Source organism: Diorhabda carinulata, chromosome X, assembly GCF_026250575.1.
Source record: "Diorhabda carinulata isolate Delta chromosome X, icDioCari1.1, whole genome shotgun sequence".
Classification (NCBI taxonomy): Eukaryota; Metazoa; Arthropoda; class Insecta; order Coleoptera; family Chrysomelidae; genus Diorhabda; species Diorhabda carinulata.
This window is the reverse complement of record NC_079472.1, coordinates 8473686-8488906: the sequence shown is the minus strand read 5'-3', so window position 1 is coordinate 8488906 and position 15221 is coordinate 8473686. Positions and strand designations below refer to the sequence as shown.

General features: G+C 32.7%; 1 protein-coding gene across 4 annotated transcripts in view; it reads left to right on the top strand.

Annotated features, from left to right (window-relative positions):
* The window catches only part of LOC130902153 (glutamine--fructose-6-phosphate aminotransferase [isomerizing] 2-like), a 67281-nt gene that overhangs the window by 2792 nt on the left and 49268 nt on the right, over positions 1–15221 (top strand). For all 4 annotated transcript variants that reach the window (XM_057814028.1, XM_057814026.1, XM_057814027.1 and 1 more), the window contains exons 2-3: positions 13123–13230; positions 14735–14824. In XM_057814028.1, coding sequence (XP_057670011.1) covers positions 13123–13230; positions 14735–14824 — 198 coding nt within the window. The remainder of the gene's footprint in view (positions 1–13122; positions 13231–14734; positions 14825–15221) is intronic.

Genomic DNA, 15221 nt, shown 5'->3' with positions numbered 1-15221 from the left:
TATTTAGAAGATTCTTTATTTTTAAATTGAAATAAAAAAATGGTCGAAATTAATCTGAAAATTTGGAATATATTTCTATGAAAAAAACTGTGAAAATTTGTCTTGGAATTAATGAAATAATGCTTATCAGTCATATCCTTCAATGCAAATGTGGAAATAGAACTAAGCTAGAGTCAAATTACGGGAGTGTTTCATAAAACAAATCGAAAATTTTTTAATAATGATTGAAATTTTAGTGAATCGTACGAGTAAGTTGACTTATTTCATATAAAAAATTGTTGTTCGAAAACGCCCACATCTTTCCGACAATTTTGAGATACATTAAATCGTTAGTAGTATTTTATTAAAAAAAAAAAGATTTTGACTATTTACTAATTCGTAAGCACGCTTCTCCAATTTCAGAAAGATCGTTGCACGGCTTTCCACTTATGAACGCGAAGCACGACCCTTACCTACCTACTCCATGTTCAGAATTAATTAAGGGCTCAATATTTTACAATGCAAAAAATGCACAATCATTTGCTAATTGAAATTAAATCGATATCATCTTATCTCGCATTTCTTAATCATTTGAGGGCATATTTACTGGAAAGTGCCTTCTACTCTGTAAACGACTTCTATTCTAATAATAATATTCGATTCTGGACATGCTGCATACTGCTTTGATTTTTGCTATGTACTTATTTACTAATTATTACCTATCACTATAACCTATAATTTTTAGTTACTCATTAAGGTTTTATTCTGTATATTGAAATTTTATTTCATTTGTTTTATCTTTATTTAGTTATTTTTATGTTTGTTTTTTAGTTTCCACAAGCTTTTGTCTGTAAATTGTAACAAATTTCTGAAACCGTTGGCGATATTCGTACTGAATACACTGTTTACACCACCACTACACTAACACTCACAATTACACTGTTTGACGCGCCTTCAGTGTCTGAAGGTGATACTCGGTTATCAAAACGCGCATCAGACAGTTCAATTGTGAGTGTTGGTGTAGTGGTGGTGTAAACAGTGTATTCAGTACCAAGCAGAAAGAATGATAAAAAAGTTCTTTCACCATCTCTGGTATTAGAAATACTTTATTACTTACTAACTTTGTATGAAAAATAACAAATTAAAAATGACAAAATTTGCCATTATTTTTATAGCTTTTTGGGTCAGTTCTTCTTATCATAGACCAATGTAATCCTCTAATATATTTCCATTCCAAAATCCAAAACCGTTGTTCACAAATCCTGATAAAAACGCTTACACTGTTTATACGTTATTAGGAAAAGTTATTAGGAAAAAAATTCAAATATTTCAATATTCAACATATTCACAATGTTCATTTATTTTATTTGTTAAAAACTTTTCGGCAACCTTTTTGAATTACCATGCAACTTTTCTGTTGACGGATATCAGAATTTAAAATCTTTACGGATCTGTGACCCAAAAAATACTCCCACTTTTAGTTTCACTAATGTTTTTTGGTATACCAACGATTTCTCAAATAAGATCATTTAAATCAACTTGATTGTTAAATGTGAAGTATATTCCTGAAGATGTAAATCATCCGAATCACTAGAAATAAATTCAACTTCAAAACCACTTTAATTGTCATATTTTTTATGTCTAATATATTTTTACTGGAATTTTTTGAACAAATTGTATATGGAAGATAAATCAAATGTGAAATAGGCTTACTTCACTTGAGTTATCCTTCTGTTAACGTTATTATCCAGATAACAGATAACGAAAACCATTCCATTTGAAACCTATAATATATTTATCTGCCAGGGTACGAAAGTATGGTTTAACTATTTCATGAAGAAAATGGGCATTGGTAACAGGCAGAGTATTGGCATATATATGTCAGAGTAGCAGGGGCTTCTGTTGGAGATTCAGTATTTTGTGATTTACTCATTTTTATTAATAAAATTAATTAATCGTCGCGATTACAACAAGATCATATATTAAGAATAAATAAATAAACTCGTACAAGATTAATTAATTTAGAATACAAACAATATTAATAATATCTTGCGACAGACCGAGACCGAATAACGAATTCGCGATCACCAGGACGTCCGTTCGATCTCAATCTCAAAGCAAGACTGTCTTCTTCAAAACTATTCTCGAATAGTCTGCCTGCACATTTCTCTTTTCCTTATTAATTTCGTTAAACCTTATTTTACAAAATATTAAAGTAACATTTAAAGTAACTGTATATTTCTTAAAATTACTAAAAATAGAAATATACTAAAGAATATTCCCATCGCTTCGTCAGAAAATACTCCACTGTACTTTATTCTCCGACATATAATACATGCCTTATTTCCACACGCTTCTATTAGTTTCATTAGTATGTTTGTAACTGATTTTTGCAACGTTTACCAAAATGCAACTATCAACACATCTGTATATATTAAAGAAGAGGTTAAAAATAGCGAATGAGCTATATAGCAAAAAATAGAATTCAGTTTTAAAACACTGAGAATCACGCTTTCAAGTTAGTTATACTAGTTAGTACGACGGTTTCAATTTGAGTTTTGAGATATGGCAACAATGATGCGAATATGTCAAATCTGACATTGCCATCTTAAAGTTTGAAATTTTCAAAGGTCAACATACTCAAAACGTGTTGTCATACGAGAGCTATTTGAGTTGTTTACAAATATTTGAATACATTCATCTTTGTCCAAGGATGGAATTAAATCGCGAAAATTTTCCTCCGATGGTTTTTTATGACTCTCGACGTGGATTAAACCAACAGCAGTGTATCGATCAACTTGTTTCGACTTTTGGTGATGAAGTCGAGCCGCTTCGCTGGTTTTCCGAATTCAATCGTGGTCCCACTTCGCTACAGGATGAATTTCATGACGGTCGTCCAAAATCGGCTGTTGTGTCAGAAAAAATCGATGCTCTGCGTAAACTAATAAGACAAGATCGTCATGTGACATACCACGAGATTGAGGCATACTTGGGCATTAGTTCCACTCGCATACATTCAAAAATATGTCTTCGCGTTCGATACCGCACAATGGGATAATCGGTTAAAAAAAGATTGTGTCAGTCGGTACAAAGAAATGCTGAAATAATTGAATCCTGGTGCTGCAAAAGACGTCTGTAATATCGTGACTGGCGACGAATCATGAATAAGAACCCGAAACTCAACATCAATAGACTGTATGGGTCTTTCAAGACGAGCAAAATCTTACAAAAGTGGTTCGCGCACCTAGCAATCGAAGCAAATGGTTGTCTATTTTTTCGGAATAACTGAGTGGTACACCAGCATTTATTTGCCAGAGGTCATCTATAAAATGAGGGAAACGAATACCAGAAAAGAGGAATTATTCTCAACCACACATCACATCACACAAACGTTTTTGAACAGTGAAAACATGGAAATAACGGGTCATCCGTCGTACGGTCCTTGTTTGGCACCCAATGATTTCTTCTATTCTATATCTGATTATAAATATTTGTTTTTATTTGCCTACCTCTAAAAAATATAGTTAAATAAAATAAAAGAAACCGCTTTCACCCATTTTCAAACTAAAAAGTGAGAAATAATTTGCTGCATTTTCTATCCTGGTTCGCAATAGAAATAATAAAAATATCTACTTTATAAAGAGACTACTATGGGTCTTCTCTCAACAAAAACGTTTGCACTTTCTACTAAGAATTGATTTGGTGGAAGTAAAAAAGGTAGGTTGACAAATTTCTGATATTTTGGAATGGTTAGGGATTAATTTTGCACGAATTCCTTTTATTATCAGTAGAAAAGTACTATCATTTATGTGGTAGAATACAATATTTATTTATTACGCTATCGTACACAAACATGACAATTTATATTACATTAAAAAGTTTAATTCTCAGAAAAATCAACTTCCATCCATAATTTCGGCGACTTTTTCACCATCATCATTACCAGAACCATCATCGCTAATCTCTAAAACTGATACGATCGATTTATGATAGCTGAAGTAAGACACGAACAGTTTTGATTCGAACCTATTTAAATGTCTAATAAAGACCCATCAATAGTAGTTCTGTATTTCGTTGTGCTAAGATTGCGATCATTTCACATAGTTAAACTAAATTCATTATTTAAAAATACTTCCTCTCCTATGCCACGCCGACTATCTACTCTCCATCCGTCGTACGAATTTTCGATCAGATCACGTGTCATGATGCGAGCTTAACATTTTTTTCCCATTTCAAAAAAAGTGTACAATGCCGCTAAAGAAGTTTTCACTTCAAAAATCCAAATGTGTAAATTAGTGTTTTATGCCAACTATAACGATTGATATTTTTTAAGAACATCCATAAAATAATCTATTATTAAAACTGTGCAATTGTAACAGTTTAATAGTACAGCCGATAGATTTTTATATCCCTGGAGTACTTCTTAAAGTATCCGCTATGTTTTAATGATGTTCGCCATTAAGATGAAATCGAGGGTTAGTCGAACTCGTCGAACTTTTCATGGCTGGTTGTTCACTAGCGCCTGATTTCACTAACAGACTGAGTGCTGTGTTATTTTCACTTTTTTTAAGTGTCTGTTCCTATATTTTCTAAATAAAGTCTTCTCCAATGTGATATTATATCAATGTCTATCGAATATTCTTAGTACCTTGTCAATCACCGTCAGAAAAATCTGTTATTGGTAATAATATTCCCATTCGATATTCCTGAAACATAGATGAAACGTTTGACCGGAACAGACTTTTTTTTTTTCAATTCGGGAACATGCTACCGTCTTCCAAGCCAAAGAATTCGATGCATTAAAATGATCCCATAGAGACTTAGTAATCTTAATCTGCTAAAATAATAGAAGCCACAATGGCTGAAACGGTGTGCTCTAGGATTGTACTGGAGTGCAAAAAAATCCGACAATATCTAGAGAGCGATGGCTGCAATCACCATCTCGTTTGGGTGCTTGGTCACTAGGGTAATGACAAGCGACAAGCTATGTCATACATAGATGGGTCTCGTTTCTCTATGCTCTAGGCTGCACTTTGGCGAGGAGAAACGCCTAAAAGTATGTTTGAGTCTATGCTCTCAACAGAGACTGTCTGGAGAGCAACGAGCACGTTCGCTCCGAAGAGGACAGATGGAGGAAGGAGCAAAATAAATTGACGGAAGAACCGTATAACTAGATCTTTCTGCTTAACGGCAAATGTTAGAGATGGGAAATATTCAGCGTCCGGCATACAGAACACCAAGCCCTGAAGTTACTTAAGAGTATATTCTACCCAAATCTCTATTAGAAAAACACACACATACGTCTGCAGGTGAGAAAGCCGGTCCCATTGAGTGATCTAGTTCTGTGAGGATGGAATATCCATTGTTTGGATCTGAAAATTGCTGTGGTACGCTCACTACAGTAAATAGAAGAGCTATCAGGTGGACTTTGCTAAACATTCTTCAGATATGCCGAAATTTACCGTAAGTATTATGCGAGTCTGTTTTACAAATATGCAGTCTAGGCAGATTGCTAGTCTTCAATAAACTTGTAATGCTGATTAAAAATGAAGTGTAAAACTGTCATTTAAATGAAATAGTCCATGATAATAATGATTATAAAACGTATAATGAATTTAATTAATAAATTTTATCATTTTCATTGATATTGCAAAATGTTGTCTTACGATATTTCAGATAATAGATAATGAATATATTGATTACATTTGATAAAAATACTTAGCGAAATATATTTGGAAAACAGGAAATTCATAAGAATTGGAGGTTATCAAATTGTTTGTACTTATCAAAGTATTGTTTCAGTTTTTAGAATCGAGAATTTGATATTAAGGTGCTTAACGCTTGATTTTAGCAGTACATATAGTAATCTTCTGTATATAACCATTAGAACTTTTTTTACAACCATTTACTTTTTTATTAACATTCTTTTCTTTCTTGCTCTTACTTTCTAGAGTTATTACACTTTCAGTAGCAATTTTACGAAACAATGGAGCATCTCCAATGTGGCACAGTGATCCATAATAATGTTTCGAAAAGAAAAAGTTCTTAAGTCTACGTTTATCATTTACGAGGATATATTGAAAAATTCTAAACCTACTAAAGAACCAAACAAAATTTCAATGTCAAAATATTTTATTATTCAACATATTCTCCTCTTAATTGGATACATTCATTACAGCGAGCCTGCAACGTCTCTAGACCTTTCAAATGTTTCTTCTTGCTCTGCAAACCAGACCTCCGCAGCTTTTATTACCTCCTCGTTGGAAGAAAATTTTCGATCTTTTAAACTTTTTTCCAGTTGAAGCAAGAGATAATAGTTGGACGGAGCCAAATCTGGTGTTCTAGTAATTCAAACCTTAAATCAAAAATTTTTTGCATGGAACATGAATTTGTGTGCAGGGGTGTTTTCCTGCAAAAACAAAACACTTGCAACCTGCAACGTCTCTAGATCTTTGAAAAAATTTTTTTTTCTTCTTGCTCTGTAAACCAGACCTTTGGATAGCTTTCCGCGTCTTTTCTCTTTAATTTTGTCCCGTAGAGTGGTCAGTAATATCGAATAGTAATCTCCAGTTATTGTTCTATCCTTATGCAAAAAATCAATCATGGTTACTCCATGGCAATCCCAAAATACTGAAGCAAGAACTTTTCCAGCAGATTTTTGGACACGAAACTTAGGACGTCATTCCATCCATTGTTGCTTTGTATCTGGATCGTAGAAATGTATCCAAGTGTCACCAATAGTAACAATTCGGTTTAAGAAGTCTACATCGTTTTCAAATCGAGCACAGATCGTACTCGATGCTTCTACCCTTGCACGCTTTTGGTCAACATTCAAACGTTTGTGGATCCATTTTGCAGCAATTTTTGTCATGTTCAAATTGACGTTAACTATATGACGCGTTGGTATGAAATATGCAGTACTTCAGATATTCGTTTTAGCCCAATCTTCAATTGAATATCTACCTCTTTTGAAGCTTGCAGTCCAATTTTTCACGGTCGCATACGAAGAACATTAATCACCAAGGGTATTAAACATATCTTCGTAAATCTGCTTACCTCTTAACCCAGAGTATCCGTAATTCTATATAGCAATTAACACTTCAGCAACAAAAATATGTAGAAGGTGCTATGTACTATTTCGAAAATATAGTTTAATTTTTTTTTTAATTTTGATGGAATTATTGTATTTTTTAGTTCTCAGTCGTCTTGACTCCATACTTTTAGTTGTTGTTTTAAAACTGTTGCTTGTTATTATTATTAGTTACTGTTTTTTGTTGTTTGATGTTTGTCATTATTGTAAATAGATAAAATTTATCATTTTAGTTAAAATATTCGGTATTTTTTACATTTATTTTACTTAATACCTTATGTGATTCGTCATAATGGTTGTTCTATGTTTGAGAGAATTTGATCGTTCACTAAAAATTGGATTAAAATAAGACAACTTTGTTGCATATGTTATTTACGTAGCTTAAACATCACTTATTGCTTTTAAAAAATATTATACAGGGTGCATTATTCAATACGAATCTATAAATAGATTTTTATAAAGCTGGTTCTACCAGTTTAGCTAATACTAGTCGAATGCTTGATAGTAGGTTACTGTAACGTAACGGTAAATTGATAAAGAAGAAGAGATGACACTTTTTAGTAGCCACATGATATCCTACCTGAGGGATTCTACATGAAGTAGAAGTAGGTAAAGTTCCTCTTGACTCACTCTGTATACCTTTGCATTGATAGCTCATCCATCTGGAATTATTTCGAAGTACACTAAACCTTCATAATTTCACGAGACACATAACAAGACTTTCCGCTCGATGGACCTGTCTTTGCGACGAGTTCTGGTAACTGTATTTTGTCATACCATTTTCAGTTTACCTTCAAACTCTGAAGACGAAAACTTGGTTATCGAAACGCGTGTCAGACAGTGTAATTGTGAGTGTCGATGCAGTGGTAGTGTAAACAGTGTTATCAGTATCATTAGAATTTAGCAAAGAACCATCTCATCCACTACAAAAAATTGCTTCATAGTAAATTCATTAATCTTCTCTTACAGTATACGGTACCTGTGTACACGCCTGGGTACTTTTCTATAGCGGGGAATAGTGAATCTATGAATCTCTGTTTAACAATTTTGTTAACTCCGATGTTTCAAATTAAAAGTGTTGTAACTACTCTCTATGAAACAATTTTCTCAAACAACCTTAAACTATGTTAAATTATTTTTATTTTAAAGCCGATCTCGATTGGTTGAGTACAATTACTGCCTTATTAAATTATATGAGGAAAAATTCTTTTATTCAATAAAATATCAGTTTCATCTGGTTGACACAAGGATAGAGGCCGATCTTAGTTTGGATCTTTACGAAATTTGTTTTTTTCTCATGGACTGATAGGCCATGAATAAAACACGATTAAAAACGAGTTTCTTAGTAAAAATTGTGGTATACTTATTGAAAAATTTGTTATAACGAGAGATTAGCTTTACTAGACCCAGTGCGAAGAAGTCTATATCGCCAGTGTACTGAGGTAGGAACTTACAGTATTTCGAAGCAATTTATTAATTATTATTTTGCTCTAGAAAATTGAAAAATCATCCGATATCAATGATTTTTTTTAATCGGCGGATTATTTAAAAAAAATGAGATTCCAAGTGGCGATATTTCGTTTCTTTCTTTTCTCTTAATGTCATGAGTGTTGTTCAGTCCTTTCTTCAGTCTCCTACTTTTTCACATACCCAATTCACTGTATCAATCATGGATAATTGCTTCCTTTATCAGAATTGCGTGTCTGAAAGCACATTTTTGTCCTCAATTTATCGTCGACACATGAAAAACAAATTGGTGTACATAGGCCTTTCTGTGCAGGAAATATTTCATCTGATTAACACAACTGTGACAGAAAATCTTAGTTTAGATCCTGTATTATGTCTGCCCTTCGGTATTTAAAATCAGAGCGACAATTTTTAATATTTTTTCATTAGAATATTGTTTTTACACATTTTTTCAACTCACTCTGTTAGTGTGTCTGTTTAGATCAAAATTCGCTTTTGGTGACAATATTTATATTATATATATATATATATATATATATATATATATATATATATATATATATATATATATATTTATATAATTTCGTTCTTAAGGCCCAGAAGGAATCTTACTGATCTACCTGATCTCAAATTGTAGTTTTCTAAAAGCTCTCTAACTTCGCAGCAATTCTTATCAAATTTAAATCACAAATAGTTCAATAATCTGAATCGATGTCGCCGGGTTTTATGAAGCCTTTCAAGTTTAATTTTCCCGATAATTGTTTATACAATCTTTATGCATATGATTCATTGAATAACTCAATATTTTTCTCTCCACTCGATTTTTTTAGTACCTACATAAATCTAATATTTATCTGAATAGGTCCAAAAATTAATTAACTCATTGATTGTGTACGGATTCTTTTTAGTAATTCTATAGAAATCTCAGCTACTCGTTAAAATTCATATTTATTACTTATCGCTTATTTTATCTGGTGTATTTTTATTTTATACTATGATTACCTGCAACTTTTATTCGTTTTAATCTTATCGAGATGTCTGATACAATATTAATATACTTTTTTTTACATAATAATAACTGGAATATACAGTAAGTCAAACAATGATTTATTAAATTGTTTTTGAATACAATGTTAAAACCAGGGTTGCTACTTAAGTTTTGAGATATGGCACAATGATGTGAACATATCAAATCTGGCATTGCCATAATGAAGTTTGACATTTTTAATGGTGAACGTACTCAGAACGTGTCATAAGAGTGCTATTTGAGCTCTTTACAGATACTTGGACATTCATCTTGGTCAAAAAATGGAATTAAATCACGAACATTTTCCTGCCATGATTTCCTACGACTTTCGACGTGGCTTAAACCATCACCAGTGAGCCGATCAACTCGCTTTAGCTTTTGGTGATGAAGCACCATCTCGAACCATCGTGGTAGCACACTACACGAAAAATTTCGTGAAGGTCGTCCTAAATCGGTCATGGAGCCAGAAAACATTGATGCTGTGCGATTGGTGCAAAGGAATATTAAAAAAATTTAACGCGGGCGCTCTAAAGACGTCTATAAGATCGTGACAGGCGAGGAATTATGGATCTATGCAGTTGAAACCGAAACTAAATAACAATCTGGTTCTTTTGAAGAAAATACTTCACAGCGAATGGTTTTTTCGGAATAACTGAACATGTCGCCACCGTTCTATTAGAACAACGAAGAACGGTCAATTCTGAATGTTACACCTAACCAGCATTTGTTTGCCAGAAGTGTTCGAAAAAATCGGAGAAACTAATCGCCGAAAAGACTAATCATTCTCCACCACAATGTGAGCTCTCAAATATCAGTTCAAATACAAACGTTTTTGAACAGCAAAACATAGAATTAATGGGTCATCCAACGTTCAGTCCTTGTTTGGCATCCATTGTTTTTTTTTTCTATTTCTGCAGATCAAAATTAAATTGCGAGGTCAACGTTTTTCTTCACTTGAAGAAGCGGTTGATGCTTTCAAATCACATGTTTTAGAGGTACCTCAATCGGAAGGGAAAAATGCTCCGATAATTGGTTCAAACGCATGTAAAAGTGTATTGATCTTAATGGAAAATATTTTGAAAAACAATAAAACCATATCCGATTATAAATATATATTCTCATTTGATTTATTTCAAAACTTAAGTAGCAACTCTCGTATGAGAGAAAAACATTTATGTGATTCAGTGTTATGAAATCGGCGAAAATTATTTAAATATGGTTATGCTTTATTCAGTGATAGGTATTCAAATACTGCGATGAATAAAAATTAGGATTACGAGAAGATAGATAAAAAACCTTACGATGAAACTGATTACTTTAGTTGCTTCAAATTCAAAAGATGCAGTTCCCAAAATGTCACTCAGAAACCAAGGCGTAATTAGAAACATGAGTAAAACACATGAAAGGATAAACAGATTATATAATAATCAATTAAGAATCAAAACAGAAACTATTTATGACCTTTTTATGTTACGCTAAGAACTCATGGATCGTACTACGTAAGATGAAGCTAACTCATATTGTATTCAGCTGAAATTACATTAATTTATGATAAGATCAAACTTAATACTTATTTTTAAATGACATATAGTTGAGGTAATCCTGATGAAATTTGCCGTATAAGGTAATCCCTGGACCATAATCCTGATCAGGACCTCATTAATGATCTTAGGCACATCCTCATCAGCCCTTGTTGGGTTCTTTTGTCTCAGGTTATGTAGAATTACCAGCTACTCATAACTAAATTCTGTGCCTCATAAAAATTATTGACTTCATCACTATTTTTGGTAATACTAGTTATATATGTCGTAATTATGTAGGTAAAGTATTAATTATGCAAGTTTTATATTTTTTGATAGATATGTGATAGTTCTTTGGCATTCACTGTTGTGGTTTATTTAGTGAAAGTGACGGTAGTTAAATCATTATTACTTCTATAATGTTACGTAAAAGTAATGATTCGCAATAATAATATTCTAATAGAGAAATAAAAAAAATATGAATAATCAAAATGTAACTGAGAAGTCAACTAACTTCCATTTGCATTAAATGAGTATTCCCCAAAGCAATCGAATGTATAATTCTGTTTATACCAGGTATGTTATTGAAGTATTTACCGTTTTAAAATAAAAATCCTGTATTTGTAACGTTGCACTCGGCGTTCCGGCGATGGACGATTGTGTGCGATTATTTAACCCTCCATTGGGTTAGACCGAGAACAAGAAATATTTCTCCATGATCATTTATATTTTTCAAGTCTATACACTTATTCCTGTGACACTTTTGAACACTTACAAATAATAGTTACCGTCTATCTCCTCGTAATAGGCGTTTACATAAGCGATAATCTTCTTCTGCAACTGCAATTGCAACTTGTAAGTTTACAAAAATGAAAATTCGACGTCATTTATAATGACCTGAACCAACCTAACCTCAAATTGTTGTTATCTTGCTACCTGTCGTAGGGCGATTCGCTATAGACGATTCCCCACATTAACTTTTTAATCACGTTATTTGTTGTGTTTTCAATTGAATGTAAATTATTTTTTTCTCGATTTTTCTCTCTATTAAATTAATTGGAGTGTTTGAAAATGTTACCATCTAAACAGTTGTTACAAACTGAAAATCATACGCAAAATCGTTGTTGCTGGTAGTTTGTGGTTATGTTTTACCTGTTAATATTGAAATGACAATATCCATTTATATTTTTGTTTCAAAAAATGAAAGTATATGATGTTAATTATTGATCATCATCAAGAGGTTTTGGCAAAAAACACTCAATATGGTTATGTGGGGGTATGTCAAAGCGGTACAATTTATGAGTATGATTGTTGGCAAATGTTTCAGAGAAAATAATTAATATGGACGACAAAAAAGTGTACTACTTAGTAATAAATATTCACTGATCTCTCATTTTGTTCATATATAAGTTAAATCTACGTTTATGTTCATATCGATTAGAAAAGTTGAGCAAGCGATTTAACAAAAATGGTTAATTAATTGTTTTTGTTTTATATTCCTTGTTACTTAAAAATCTCACAAATGATCAAGACATAAAATATCGAATATATCACAATTAACAGACTTATAAGCCTGTCTATGATCTGGAAAAGTTGGATCATATCTATTGCAGCCGCAATGACAATTTGGTCCTTCGTTCTGGCTTTTAAAATAATTGTAGACGAATATTGATACAACATATTATTAAAATATTATCTTTCAAAATTCAATCCCATGGGAAATGTTTTTTATTTGATTACTTGGAACTAACACATACGTCTAAATGTTGCACCCGCGATAATGGAATGACCCAGTATTTATTACATGTTCACGAAAGCATTATTCGCAGTTATCAACAGAATTCTATCCACTATTAAAAATATTTATTGGGTCTTGCAGTGTTTATTTTTAATTTAATTATATTAAATTTTCGTCAAAATATTATTATTTCAACAATTTGAAAGGTACGCTCGTACAGTAAGTCAACGAGTTCTAGTATTTTATAAACCGTTTTGTTTCTCCTAAATCTTTTTCTTTTATGATGCAAATTTTGTTGTAGGAATTTTTGCGTACTTAAACTATCTCACTCCTAAGAAGAGGGAAGAAATTTTAGAGTTATTGGTAAACGGTTTGAAGCGATTGGAATACCGTGGATATGACTCCGCAGGTAACATATTATAATACTTTTATTTATTTAAACAGTTTTCAATCGTATAGTGTATCTCACTTACGTCATCCATTTATACACTAACTATACACTAACACTTCCACGCTAAACAACTATTCACTAATATTTAAGTAAAATTTTTAACATTTAATTTATTGAAATACATTGTTTAGTTTACTTGTCACTGTCTCGATGTATTCAATATTATATCAAGTAGTTAACTGACTTTCGCTCCACCAAAAAAAGTATACAGACAAAAAATAGCTGGCGCATTCGCCAAACTCTATTACACTCCAGTAGTTCGAGTGGTTCCTGTCATGTGGAGATGCCAGTGGCATATTGATCTTGAATTTCTGTAGGCTGTAGTGTTCGGGAGAGACGTGTCTTGGTAGCTGATTCCACAGGCATGCACTTCTCCAAAAAAGAGAGTCCCGATAAATTGACGTTCTAGGCGTCTGCAGGCAAACTCTTTGTTGCCGGTCTGCCTGTCGACTAGGTCTTGAAAATATTGCTTTAAGTGGGATAGTGTTGGATTAAATGCTGTTTTAAGTTTTTGGTCAGCTCTGTATCGCCTATAAATCGAATTGCTCTCTTCTGAATTGAGTCGAGCATCCTCAGGGTATGCTTGGGAGCCGAGCTCAAAATGTGTGAGCGATACTCAAAAGATGGACGTATATGAGCCAATATACCCAATAATATACCTGTTTACACCTGACAACCCTAGTGCTGCAGTCGACTTTGAGCTGGCAACCATTTTGATTTGAGACATAAATTTCCTTCAAATGCTGTAAAATTGACTGAAAAAACATATAGCTGCAAGTTATATTAGTATATTAATGACATTAAAATTAATTACAGGTAATTGCGGCTAATTTTTACAAGGCAACCTATCCTGAATCCATTCCATACATCCTCAAGATTCCTTTAAAATTAATTTCATTAAAAAAAAAACAGATACCTGCAAGATCAAGCGGTGGGATCTTAGACTATAAAATATAGAATATTGCTATAATTCTTTTGATGGAAAAATGTTGTTCTGATCGCGAAAATGGTTTATTTTGTTTATTCACGAACAGATGGAGATGAAAATGAGCCTCTCCGTTAATAATTTTCGATGCTCCGGAACCGGTCAGTCTTGAGAAGATCCCGTATTATCGCAGTTTCTTCCAAGCGAGTGGCCAAACGCCGCGGTGTTTGTCAAGTTAGTATGGGACATGTTGCACAAAAAATGGAAACAATTATCCCGAGTAAACCGATTCATGGCTTACCGATTTGTATTCTGCGTTTGTTTACTTAACAAATGTCGAAACCGAATTAATATTTGGTGCCATTTGCAAAAGAGATAGAGATTTCCAGTAGGGCGATTGGTTTGCTTTACCTTTTATAATTAACATTTAAAATCATTTCAATCTAATTATTAGTTATTCATTTAAATCGATTAATTTAATATGTACACACCCTTTATACATTTAAAGCAATAACTTGTTTTTTTTTCAATAAATAGGTGTTGCTGTGGACTCGGCCGAGGCCAAGGATATCTCCATTATTAAGAAATCAGGAAAGGTGGCATTACTCGCCGAGGAAATAAAAAATAGTGAGTTTTTACAATTACTTTTACAGAATTGAACGAATCAATTACACAGAATAATAATGAATGAATGTGAATTTGGCAACATAGCTACTCTATTTGGTTTGTACCGATGTTTTCTAGATCTTCTTCAATAATATTAAGCGATCTATCGAAGAAATTTCCACGTTAATTATCTTGGTTTCCAGTACAACGATTTATACTTCCATCTTCAGTTGGAAGTCCTCGCTTGCTGATTGATCGTTTTATTGCTTCCATCCAAGTTTTCTTAGTCTTCCTCTTTTTCGGTTTTCTAATGAGGGGGACGAGAGCAAATGTAACCAAATCCTCAATTTGAAAAGAGGTATGGTTGATATGAAGCCAAAGAAAATAAAATGCTGGAATTGTGGAGAGCTAGGGCATG